General features: G+C 42.5%; 1 protein-coding gene across 1 annotated transcript in view; it reads right to left on the bottom strand.

Moving 5' to 3' along the window:
- Window positions 1-9,861: 9,861 nt before the first annotated feature.
- The window catches only part of LOC147451773 (adagio protein 1-like), a 58,612-nt gene continuing 54,445 nt past the window's right edge, over window positions 9,862-14,028 (bottom strand). The window contains exon 2 of the mRNA XM_086517639.1: window positions 9,862-11,788. Coding sequence (XP_086373765.1) covers window positions 10,204-11,788 — 1,585 coding nt within the window. The 3' untranslated portion in view covers window positions 9,862-10,203. The remainder of the gene's footprint in view (window positions 11,789-14,028) is intronic.

The raw sequence follows: 14,028 nt of genomic DNA, 5'->3' as shown, positions 1-14,028 counted from the left end.
CCCGATAATCGACCACGGTGTTGTTCTTATGGTAACAAGGGACTCCTAAAACCTTAAGGTTAGCTTCATTAAAGACCTCCAAAGGGTAGTGTTAAAAGTTCATTAACCTTAGGTAAGCTAGGGCTGAGCTTGAGGTGGGAACCCGGCCCAAGCTTGAGGTGCTTTTCATGCTTGATGACTAAGGTGGTTGAGGTGCTTTTCGTGCTTGCTGACTAAGTGAAGACAAGGTACTACGACATAGTAAGATTATCTGACGGTATCTTATTAAGTTTAAAAATTATCCTTTTGAAGATGCCAGATGGATATAAGGAATACAGCTTAAGGATAGTATGGACCTTGTCAATGCTACATTAGAGTAAGCAACTGTACAAATTTCTTTTAAATGACCAATGTTTTTGTCTTATAAAACTAGTTCTCTTTTTATTGTGCACAAATTTTTAAATAGTATGCATGCTTAGAATCATGTTTGTGTGATGACGACGTCTCTCAAACACAAGTAGAATTTGTCATTGTACTTGGGAGAATGAAATGGACTAAAGAGCAACATGCTTATGGCAGCTATGTCTCCCAAGCGCCAAATTGATTACTCATCCATCTTGGAAAGATGTCGTAGGGTAAAAAGGGATCCTCTACCCACTAAGCAAGATTGCTCACAAAGAATCTCTCAAAAGTGCTTCACCTAATTGCCTAATTCCGCTACTCTCAAAGTTCATAGGCAATTTCCATTACATTGGTATCAGAGCATTTGGTTTCTCTTTTCTTGCTTAAGAAGAGAGATCCTTAAGTAGCCTATTAATGGTTGATTTTGTTAATTATATTAGGGTAAGTGGGTTTGGGATCTATTTTCGATTTTGTTGAGCCCACTATGTGGGATATGGTGCACACCTCGGGAGCTTTGGTCTTAATAATGGAGTCTTTTTAGACTTGCCTACGGCTTTACCATTATTGAGCCATAAGAAGTCCGAAAGGAGCTATCCCTTGGCAACTCTGCTATGTTAGACCCAATCCACTACTCTCTATACTTAACCAAATTGAGCCGTGAGTATAGATACTTAAGTGCCTATTTTTCAAAGGCTAAGAGGAGTAGCAACTAAGGTTTTGAATTACCAAAGCATACACTAAGTAAACTCCTAAGTTTAATTAACATGACTGACAATAACCAAGAGAGTAGAATGAACATTGATAATTTGATTTTGCACATAAAGGTGCTAATGATGATGCCCACATGTTTGTTAATTATCTTGTTACTAGGTTACAACAAGCTATGGGCAACCCCTCTTTGCAAGCCGAAGTTACTCAACAACTTTGTGCTTATGGGATTTTCTTTCCTCTCAAAGAGGAGAGAGAGCTTAGGAGGCCTCTTGGTGAGACCCCCAAAAGAAGACTCTCTCCCATACGAGAGGAGGAAGCCAAAGAACTAGAAATTAATGACTCCCTAAGTTCCTCAAAAGATGGGCTCCATGAAGATGGCAGTCTAGACGATTGCCAACTCCTCCCAAGAGGAAATTGTTAACCCCTAGTTCTTCTCCTCATCACTCCAAAAGGGAAGAGAGGAAACAAAGAAAGAAAAGGGCAAGAAAGAGGTCACCCTCTTCTCCTTCTTCTTCACCTTCCTCGTCTATCGACGAAAGCTAGGCTATTCTCCTAGAGAATACAAGAGGGTAGGACATCGCAAATCTTACCCTGCATGGCAAAGGCCACAAAAGCTAAAGAAGTTTAAAGAGGGAGGAAAGAGTATGTCTTTTCTCACCTTTGATGGCACCGTTGGTGCTACCAACAAAGTATTGGCCGTCATCCAACAATTTGATGCGGCCTTTGGAGACGAGGGCTTCACGGAGTCCTCCAAGCTACACCATGTAGCTATGCACTTCCAAAAATCAACTCGTCAATGGTGGGCTAGCCTCCGTGGCAACGGTGACACCCTAGAGACATGGAAAACTCTATGAGTTTCTATCATGAAGCAATTCCTTGCAAGTGATGCAAAGGACAAAGTGCTCACCAAATGGCGGAGTTTAAGGCTTCTCTCTCATGAGTATCCACAAATATGTGGACAAGTTTTGGGATTTACATCTCAAGGCTACTGTCTTTCAAAAGATAGACTTTGCTGAGAAAAAACAACAATTTTGTGCAGGATTACCTGAAGAGATGGCCGAGTATGTCAACTCTCAACGTCCTGACTCTATCAGCGAAGTAATCCACCATACCATGGTTGCTTCACGCATCAATTTCCAACAAGGGGTTAGACGGAATGTCAAGCCCATGAAAAATAAAGACAAAAGTGATGCAAAGGAAAAAATTAATGCCCAAAATTTCTCCCATGGTCATTCCAACAACAACAATAATCGGTCCAAGGAGAAGGGAGTTTACAAAGGTAAATTCTCTCCTAAAGAGCTAGAAGTTTTTTTTGTAAGGACCACAAATGTTTTAAGTGTGGGGAGCAAGGTCATGGTTATCGTCCTTGCCCCAATAGAATTGCCCGCAATGAGACTCCTAGAGCCTCTATGTTTGAAGCTCCAAAAGAGGATGCTCATTGCCAAGAATTTCTCCTTTCCTATGCCTGGGGAAAGATGCAAGAACATGATGCCTTTATTTTGTTTGACCCTGGTTCAACTCCACGGAGTTGACCACCAAGCTAAGCTTACAAGCCCACGAGATGGGAGATACATTAAAAGCCGATGTATCTATCAAGGGATAAGATAGCTCAGTTACTCCCTTAATTGGAAAATTGAGGCTTCATGTCCAAAGCTATGTGGACAAAAAGGATTTCTTCATCTCCCCTCTCAAACATGATAATGTTATCGTTGGGGCACCATGGTTTAACCGCATGGCTTCCAACATGAATTTCCTTGAAAGGAGAATCTACTTCACCTACAGGGAAAAGAGCATGTATATAGATGCTAATGAGTCGGGGAACACCATATCCTTGCAATAAAGAGAATCAAGAGGAACTAGAGTTGTCTAATTTCCTAAATGGATCCCAAGATGTTTTCGTTGATGACATCCCTAATGATCTACCTCTAAATGAGGGATGATGACCATACAATTGAGCTCCTACCAGGAAGCTCACTACCTAGCAACCCTCCTTATCGAGTTTCACAAGGTGAACAAGAGGAGATCATGAGGCAAGTGCATGAATTGGTGGAAAAAGGGATGGTGAGGTCTAGCTCCTCTCCATTTTGTTCACCATTTCTTTTAGTGCAAAAGAAACACATATCACATGTGTGTCGACTATAGAGCACTAAATAAGATTACAATAAAAAATAGATTTTCCGTGCCACGCATAGAAGATCTATCTGATAATTTACAAAGTTTTGGCCTGACAAATGCTCTAGACACATTCAAACTCATGATGGACAAAAATCTTCAAGCCACTCAAATTCTCTTGAGGAGTACAAGCGACAACTCCAGGTAATCTTTCAAGCTGTGAGAGAGAATAAGCTTTTAATTAATTAAAAGAAAAGTATTTTTCCTACAAGAGATTCAATACTTAGGTCACATTATCTCTAAGGATGGCATCCGTATGGATCCAACAAAGCTAGAGATAATAACTGGATGACCTAATCCAAGGAATCTACAGGAGGTACAAAGATTTATAGGTATGTGTGCATACTATAGATGCTTCATAATAAAAAAAATCTCGCTAATAGCAAGTCAATTACATGACTTAACATAAAAAGAACGTTAAGTATTCATGGACTGCAAAGTGCAAGAAGCTTTTGAAGAAGCTTAAGGAGAATCTTATCTCTCAACGTGTGCTCACACTACTAGATCTCTCAAAGCCATTTGAGGTCCAATGTGATGCTTGTGATAATTGCCTTGGAGCTATTTTGGTTCAAGAAGGGCATGCTATAGCATATAAGAACCAAAGACTCAACTTCGATAAGTGAGCATTGGGCAAATAGAAAAAGAGCTGCTAGCTATTCTATATATCCTGAACACATGGAAACACTATCTCTTGGGGACTCCATTCATCCTACAAATGGATCACAAAGCCTCAATAACTTCATGACGCAAACCAAGCTCTCCGACAAACAAATGAGGTGGGCAAATTTTCTTTTACAATTTAAATTTCATATTGCTCACATTGTTGGCAAGCACAATCAAGTGGTCGATGCACTATCACAACGACCAAGGGTAAATATAGTGTCTATAGCAACTCACAATGATCTATCTTTTATGATAGATGAGCATGCTACTGATCGAGACTTTAAGTATGTAATTAGAACCTTGCATTAGCCAAGAAAATAGAGCCATTCACCTTGAAGGATGGTTATCTTCCAAATGGCAATAGGCTATGTGTTACTCACCCATACAATAAGAAAGTTGTGTATGAATCCCATACTTCTCCTTATATAGGGCAAAGAGGGAATCCATAATTTACTCTTCAAGGAGTAGAAATGTATTTTTTTTTGTCTACCATGAAAAGTAAACATACAAGAGTATGTTTCAAAATGCGTGGTATACCAAAAGTTGAAATTTGATCGAGGGAAGCAACTTGGATTGTTTCAATCGGCACACTTAACAAGAAAACACACTCTATGCCTGTCAAAAAGACTATTAAGGCACATCAAATGGCAACCCTCTTTGGATATCAAATTTTCAAGTATCATGGCTTTTCAACATCCATAGTGTCGGACAAAGATCCTAGAAAACCAGTAATTTCTAAAAGGGTCTCTTTGAGAATCTTGGAAGTAGATTAAATTTCTCTTTCGGTCTATCATCCACAAACGGATGACCAAAATGAAATAACTAATCTAACGATTCTTGATCTACTAAAAGCCTATGTCATGGAAGTGGATCAACATTCTCAATGAGAGAAGTACCTACCTGTTATGGAGTATACGTACAATGACATTGCACATACTTCTATAGGAAAAGCACCTTTCGAGGTTAAAGAGGGAAGATCCAAAAGTCCCTTACTACTTAAATTACATGGGAAGATCTTTACTGCTGATGAATATAGCCGAGACTCACAAGAATCTTTTCCAAAGATTAAAGAGGTTATATCCATCTCAAAGCAAAGGCAAAAATGGTTGCTGCTAATAAGCATAGAAGATCCTTAGCCTTTAAGAAAATTGATTGGTTCTTGCTAAAGTTTCTCAAGGCTCATCTAAGGCATACTACGGGCAAGAATCCTTCGGGCCACCAAGAGTACCAGGCTAAATTAGCAAAAAGGTACTATGGTCCTTTTTTAATTCTGAAGCCAATCAGTGAGATGGCTTATCAATTAAAGTTGCCCAACCATTGGTTCATACACAATGTTTTCCATGAGAGCCTATGTAAGCCTTACAAAGGAGCGCCATCAAAAGAAGCAATCGTTGCAGACCCTCCAAAAATCGAAGATCTATTTCAATCTGCGTTACCATGTAAAATTTGTCACTCTACTTGGGAGGATGAAATGGACTAAAGAGCAGACATGCTTGCGACAACTATGTCTCCCAAGTACCAAATGGATTAGTCATCCATCATGGAATGATGTCGTAGGGTAAAAAGGGATCCTCTACCCGCTAAGACAAATTGACTGATGACTACGACTTTATCTCTTTTACCTCATAGTCGAGGACGACTATGATTTCAAGAGAGATGTAATGTCATTAAATATCTAATATCTAACCAACCCAAATGATTTTCTCATATTAGATTGATCATTTAATATGGGATAATAACGGGAACAAGGGTAGAATATACACACGTGCTTACGCATCTATCTCAACACGGGGCCAATAGTAAAGGGGCCCAAATGAGAGATGGTCTCTCAAAGAGCAAGGTTAACTAGTAAAGCTTAAAAGACCTTAGGGTTAGCTTCATTAAAGACCTCCAATGGTTAGTGTTAAAAGTCCTTTGACCTTAAGCAAACTAGAGCTGAGCTTGAGGTGGGAGCCCGACCTAAACTTAAGCAAGCTAGGGCTGTGCTTGAGATGGGAACCTTAAGCAAGCTAGGGTTGTGCTTGAGGTGGGAATCCAACCTAAACTTAAGCAAGCTAGGGTTGTGCTTGAGGTGGGAACTCCACCTAAGGTGCTTGTCATCCTTGATGACTAAGGTACTTGAGGTACTTGCCACATTTAATGAGGAAGTTGCTTAAGAAGCTTCCTATGCATGGGAGATAAGATGCTTGGTCAAAAAGAGAACCTACACACTTAATGAGGAAGTTGCTTGAGAAACTTCCTGTGTATAAAAATCTCAAAGCTAGGGGAATTCTAAAAGAGCACATGGGACACATGTCAGACTCTCACTAAGCTTAATCACATGGTGTGCTTGAATGCTATTGGTTGCGCTAAAGAGGGGTCCAACAAGCTTCTACTTCCATCCAACAAATATCTAGATATTTTCAAGCTCTCTCTCTCTAAGGGATAAGGAGGACACTTGTCAAAAGACTACCCATGTACTTGACTGCATGCTGCATGTGATTAGCTAGGGGGAGAGGGGTCCAATGAGCTTGTAGCATGTAGAAATTTTGCCCAAAGCAAGGAAGGGGGGTGCTAGGGGGATATACTCCACACACTCACTCAATTGCAGAGGCATTCTCACTTGGTGAAAGTTGAGGAACACCATCTCCTTCTCCAAGCTTGTGAGAAGTGAGAGCCTACATCAACACTCTTGGCTATGGAATGCAAATCCAATCAAGAGCCATGCTTCAATGCTTAAGCTTGACATCTTCTTCATCTTCATTACTATGCAATTATATATGCTAGCAAGAAGAGTAATGATAAGTGAGGAACTATTTCTTTCTCCTATGGAATGTTTCTTCTTCCTCTTCCCTATCCTCATATCCCGCTAGCTCTCTCCACCTTTGAAGGTGTTTGAGGCCTTGTGATGACTGAGGCTTGGGATAGTTAATGCTTTCTTCAAGTTTATGTTATGCTTGTGATGCATGAAGCTTTCCATCTTCATTGCATCATGTAGGTTACAAGGAACACAAAGATTGTATTGTACCAAGTCTCTCTTGATGGGAGAAACTATAATACAAATGCCTATTGGAGGGGGACCGTGGAGGGGGACCGGCTCCATATGAATCCGATCCTCAACTATTGTCATGTTCTCTAAACTCTCTCTCTTGCAAAAATATTGTTCATGCTAAGTTAACTAAGTACCATATTTATGTTGTTACCGTCAATTAAGTTCAACGGATATGCTCACAAAGAATCTCTCAAAAGTGCTTCACCTAATTTCCTAATTCCGCTACTCTCAAAGTTCATAGGCAATTTTGATTGCACTTCATCTCCCAGTATGTTAAAAAGATATGTCTGTTTACTTGCACTCTTGCAAAGCATTTTCAAATTTGCGCTGAAAAAGACAAGATCATTTGTCTTCTCTACTCCAAGCCGATTCCTCTTCTTGAAAGCAATGTCGCTAAAGGTACTCGACAATTGCTCCAAGCATGAGGTACTAACTGACAGGCTAAGAATACAAATCGCCAATCTCTGAAGCCACGACGGCATCCACCTCTTCCTTCTTCTGCGGGTTCCAAGAGGGGGCAAGGGTCCTTTGGCGACGAATCGGACCCGATGAAGATCCACCGCCACTGACACCGGGTAGAGAAGAAGGGAAAATGAGGGTCTTTGGGTCGATACCTTTGCGTGCGGGCTTGGCTTTATGGTTCAATTGCTGAGCCTTTTCCTCAAGCTCCTTCCTCTTCGTGACGCTTACGTTGATGCAAAATCTCACCTCATATCCCAGCACTCGAAGAAAGTGTGTCCTCACTTTGTCATGCCCCCCTTTCCACGTGTAAGAGCATAGCTTGCATGCCCATGCATGAGAACCTCCCGCCGTAGAGACAAGGTGCTCTACAACGTCACTTCATCCCACCACGACCATTCCTCCGCCTTTTGAGTGTTGTCCACGTGAACACTCCACAGACACCCGGTCTATGCCGTTCAAAGGTTTGCAACATATAACTAAACGCTCCCTAAACACTGGTCCTGCGAGGCTCACAACAAACATGAACACTCCTCCCAAGAAAGCCCGAGACGAGGATATTCAAACATTATCAAACCCTAATGTTTTTCTTCAATACTCCTCCCGAGCATAAATCACAAATCATTGAAATCAGTATCAAAACTAGAGTCAAATAATCTCCAATTGGCATCAAGACACGTTTAGAACAAATAAAATTCATTTCAAACAATTTCTCAAACACATTCTCAAACAAAGCTCAAAAAGAGTTTAAATCAAACTTAAATTGGTATTTTTGGTGTATCTTGGTCAATCGAGCTCCAAAAGAGGACTTGCTTTCCATTCTGAGACGTACACCAAAATTAGGGTTAGGTTACTTCCATAATCCATATGGTTGTAGCCAATCGCAACATGTTCTATAAGCTCTTGAATGGTCGAAGTTAGCTTGGAAAGACATTATTCCCGTCTCGATGATGGCAATCCAATGAAGTGGCAATCATACTTGGCTTTCAAGGTTATCAGCTCAAGGAGAGACACCTCGTTATAGATGTCTAGAAATTTCAAGTTGTCATATGTCACAGCTTCCTAGGCAAGCCTTTCAGTATACCCCACTCTGCCAGAAGCCGACTCCGAAGAAAGATGTCAAATGTAAAATTTTCTTGAAAGCTTGGCAAGCCCTTGAAGTCTGCAGCTTGGTAGTTGTAGACATCCACCACTACCATGCATTGCACTACCATGCACTGTCTTTGAGAAAAGCGGTAGCTCGAAAGAGGGAAAAAAAATTCTTGTAAAATTTGAAAGAACCGTCTACTCTTTGGAAGGACCAGTATGCTTTCAAAAAAGCACACAATTAAAGCTCTAATACCTCTGTAAGCGGGGGGGGGGGGGGGGGGGGGGGGGGCACCACTTGCCAACGAAAAAGAACAAACTAAATAGACTTTAGACGCTTCAAAACAACTGAACTGAAAGAGAGACGACACACGACACGGAATGGCGGAATTCCACCCCAAGAGAACATTGGTTCCAAACAATGGCGCCCCTTTTGGTATTTCTTTAAATTGCTTCCACCAAGTAGAATACATGTGGCTTTGCTCCGTTTCACCCACTCGGTAGAATGCAAGAGTGAGAGGCCACTGCCCCTATTTAAAGGCCCCAAGCCATCTATATGCAGTCTACATGAAACTTAAGTCCCAAAAGTATCTGGTCCAAAAGCTGGCACTAAAAAGCGGCCAGCACATATTATGGCAATCTGTACATTGCCACGCCAACATGCACAAAACACGGGTGTCTCAACAACCGCCTCGTCATCAACATGTCAGTGCAAATTACGGATGGTCCCCTCAGCCGCGATTTGCAGGTTGGCTAGAGTTAGCGCTAGGATGCCCAACCAAGTCGGTCTTGAGTGACATCGACACATCAGCAGTTGGTGACGGCTCTCCTGGAGGAACCTATTGAAACTCACCAAAAGAAAGCAGTGGTGGGTGGAATGCGACAGCTTATAATGGATAGGGCTTCATAGCAGCCTTACTGATCCATTTTCCCATCAAGCACCATACAAAGAAGCCTCCCAGCTTCAGCCCTCACCTCAGATGACTTTAGAAAGACCATCCTATTTATATCTTCAATAACTAAAACTAGGCATACAAAATTCATGTGCACACTCTAAACTACAACCCCCATAACTTATAAATGATGTCAACATAAAATCAGATAGTGGCTAAGAGACGACAAGTTTGCCAACATTCCTATCATCCTGTCGGGCTCTCAAGGTTCCCATTGACTCTACACTCTCAATTGTATCAATCTTGGTACCACTACCTGGAAGGACAGCTCTGTACTCCACAACTGAAAGCTGCACTCTCAAAAGCACCTACAATGAGAACAACCAAGAGGAGAACAATGAGACGCTCACAGTGAAAGAGGACTCAAGGCTATCTGTGGTATGACAATTCTACAACAAGTCGAACTTCTCACTAAAACCACTTACACAATTAGGTACACCAAATCAAAATCCTAGCAAAACCAATGATGGCCTACAAGAGGATCCAAATCCACAGAAAGCTTTTGTTGTTTGACAGTAGTGGCATGGTACACTCAGACTATATACACCACAAAGAAACCTCCCCTTCTTCTGCCCACAACCAGCATTGTCAGAGCAAACAGAGAAGAACTTTCACTTATGAAAAACACTGATATTTGCAAACCCTGCATCGATGCCTTCATGCAGATGACCTTCGCTTTCCATTATTCCTTTGCAAACCTTTCTAGGATCATATACCACCTGGCACAGCTTTGTCGATGCATGATCTTCACATTGTTGCAAGTGAGAGCTCGTGAAGCTCATTAAGTATCCACTCTTCACCAGTTTCACCTCCCAGCACGACAGCTCGAGTGCCCCCAACCACACAGGTGCTATGCCCCCACGCAAACTTCGGCTTCTGCCCCGGCACATCAAGTCTCCTCCAAGTTGGTTTCTCTTCTGTGGCATCCAACAAATAAAGCTGTGATGCAGAATGCAGCCCTGCAACTGACCCACCAAAAATAAGCACCCGTCCACCAGGTAAACTCACTGCAACATGGTCGAGCCTTGGAGGAGGCACAGATCCCCCAGGATTGCTACTTAGATGCTTCCAATTGGGCTCATCTTCAGCAAGATCAATTGTGTACACATCACTTGATCTCAGCTTCAAAGATCCGCTTTTTGCAAAACCGCCAAACATGAGGATTTTGTGCCCTTCATACACAGACAGTGAATGGCCAAGGCGGGAAGGAGGACTCCACGATACTGGTATTTCTTTCCACATAGGTTTATCCATCGTTAGGTCCAGAAGAAAGGTGTCACTCAGAAGGACACCTGAATCTGCACAACCCCCTGAAACAACTAGCTTGGTCCCCTCAAGCGTGCAAGAGCTATGCCACGATCTAGGAAGAGGAGGACCTGCCCCTGCAACTTCACGCCATACAGGCTGCTGCGCATCCAAATCCAAAACAAAAACATCATTGAGCAGCCCTTCCCTCCCACACCCTCCAAACACTACAAGCCATGAACCATTAAGACAACTTAGAGTGTGTCCCCACCTACCAGGGGGTGGTGAGCTCACATGCACATGCCTCCATTCAGGCGATGCTGCACCCAAATCAAGTACAAAAGTATCATTCATTGGCTGCATGTTGATGCCCTCACCACCAAAAAGCACCAATCGGTTGCCCACGGCACATGCACTAAAATTGCACCGAGAAGGTTCTACTGCCCCACCTACTACAATCTTCCTCCATGCAGCTCCTTCAAGAGAAGTTAGCTCTCTAGCCAGCCTCCCCCAGCCAAGTCTTCTTGTACCTGGCACAGCTTCAAGAATGGAAGTGGTTTCCACCCCCCATGCATTTTGGCATACAATCTTCCACAGATCCTCATTCCTTGTGAGTTGAAACAACCTAGTGCAAACAGAACCTAGAGAAGCAACATCTCTTGGTGATAATAGTGCTAATATTTTTTGAGCTAGGACTTCATCACTCAAATCCAGAAGCCCACATCGACGGTGACGAGAAGGCAGGTCAACAGAAACCGTCTTTCCTCTGTGAGATGCAGATTCTTCAGTAAACCATTCAGCTGTGTAAAGGGACTCTTTCCACAAATTGCAAGATACAGGTCCCAAATCAATGTTTGCTTCCATGAACACTTGTATACCAATAATGTGAGAAACTGTTCCATCATCGGTACGGATGGGGGTTAAACATAGTCTATTCATCATGGGAGTCCCATCTTTTCTGAAGTTCAAAAGCTCTCCACGAAACTCTAGCCCATACTCGAGGCACTTTCGCATCGTGCTGACGACTGTTGTGTCAACCAATGGATGTCTTCTTTTTGCAAATGGTCCTCTATACTGTAGAAATCGACTGCAGCAGTGAGAAACAAACTATTATTTGTTGAGTAAGCAATATGGATAACACACAACCCCACCCCAAAAAAAAAAAAGTGTAAAATAGAAATTATCACAAATGACATGCAAGCTGCTTTTGCTTTCTCGAAACTTACATCCAGGAATGCAAAAATAACCAGTAAAGAGACAGCATAATGAGAAGGTATTCACTGCATATGACAGAATCTTTGAGAAGACTTATTGCAAGGTGCTTTACCATTCACAAAAAAGACCCCTTGAGGAAATGGAGGGTAGGGAAGAAGACACAAGGAAATGGGGAGACTTCAACTTTAATCATGCGTTTCCCATGCATGGAAGCAAAGGACTTCTTGAAGAGGCGTCCTACACTAAAGAAAACGGGCATATTCCTTCGAGATGACCTCTCTCTCTCACAGCTTGCGCATATGAGAGAGGTAATGCCAGAGATTCAAGCGGCAAGGGAGAAGGGAAAGATGGCCTTCTACAGAGATGGTCGGGTAGTGATTGGAGAGCACCGCTCTACATGACGGTGTGAGACCACACTGAAGATGGCTACTTGGAATTGTAATGGGTCTATGAGGTTGGACGTTGGTGCCTTTAAGGACAGCTTCAGAGAAACTTTGTATTCTTCTCAGAGACTCACCAGACCCCTGGACAGTTGATGCCACATGTGGTGGGATATAGATGGGAGATAGCCCACAGGACAGTCACGCAATATGAGCATGGGAGTAGAGGTTCAAGAGGAGTAGCACTGCTATTTAGGGAGGAGCTACAGCCGCTACTACAGATTGTACAGAGAGATGATCATGCTAGATACATGTGGGTGAGGCTTAGAGCCGACACAGGTCGATTTCTATACATTGCCACATGTTACTTTCCCCCCAGTACGTCAATATATGTTGCATCCAGAGGGCAGTCGCCTTTCTCTATAATAGATGATGATATATGGGAGTTTTCTAGGGATGGGATATCATCCTCCTAGGGGACTTCAATGCCCGAACAGGCAACTTTCAGACATTCTTCTACGATACCTCAGGTGAGATGCTTAGAGAACTAGATGTGGGTAAGTTGGGGCTTGACAAATGCTCACGGAGATGACGACTAAACAAGGGTTACTTAATGGCTTACAACGATTTTTGGAGCAACCAGTTTCACATGCTTTCCACATAGACATGGGGCCAATACAGTAGACTATGTTATGACACAGCCGAGCTTTATTCCTTGCATTCAGGATTTCACAATGGGAGCCAGATCAGTGGGCGAAGCAATTGATCATGCTCTCTTGACAATATCCGTCTCATTTCCATATAGTACAACCCAAACATCAGGAGGCAGGTCACATACCCATTATACAATCACACCAAAAACTGACTCACTTTATACAGAGGAGATCTGGGATCGTCTATGCACAGCTGGTTCAGGCCTCTCAGTGGAGGAGTGCACCACTTTACTGATCGAGACACTACATGGTGCTACATCAGAGATAACCCACACACTCAGCCGGATTGGAGGCAACATTCTGGGAGCATACCCCATAATAGTTGGTATGATGAGAAGTGCAGAGAGATGAGAGCTCAGCTTCAGAGGGATCTTCTATTAGGAGTCATCACTTACAAATAATCTCGGATCACTTCCCGACGCCTTGTGCGACGGATGAAGCTTACCTAGCCCATATGGAGCAAGACTTGTATCAGTTGTTCTTGAGTAGAAGAGGCATGGTGTAACAGACTTGGACACTCCAAGTCAAGAATCAATCGCGACAGCACCAAATAACCACTTCAAAACAATTCACAGATCACAATAGATTTGCACTGGCTCGACGGAGTTCCGTGCCTAGAGATATTGGCCCCAAAGACTGGCGTCCCTTTCGGTATTTCTTTTTATATTAATCAATCATCAAAGTACAAGAGAGCGGTTAGGGTTTCACTCTCAGACTCTGCGTCCAGATGCTCTGAGAAGTGAGGCCCTCACCACTAATTTAAAGGTTACAAGGGATGCCCAAAAGCAGAGCCCCAAAAGCTTTTAAAATAAAAAGCATCAGTTCTCTCTCTTTCTCTTAGAGAGTCTTTTCTCTTTTTTTTTTTTTAAAAGCAAGATTCGCGTCGCTCATCATTTTCCCCAAAAAAAAAAAAAGGCCTCCGCAATTTCTGGAAATTAGGGTTTTTGGCAGAAATTAGGGTTTGCAGGAATTTTAGGGCCGCCATGTCATTACTTTGTGACATACACCCTTCTCGAAAG

The sequence above is a fragment of the Adiantum capillus-veneris genome, chromosome 8 (genome assembly GCF_014529385.1).
Source record: "Adiantum capillus-veneris isolate H3 chromosome 8, ASM1452938v2, whole genome shotgun sequence".
In the NCBI taxonomy this organism is placed as follows: domain Eukaryota; kingdom Viridiplantae; phylum Streptophyta; class Polypodiopsida; order Polypodiales; family Pteridaceae; genus Adiantum; species Adiantum capillus-veneris.
This window is presented reverse-complemented; position numbering and strand designations above follow the sequence as displayed.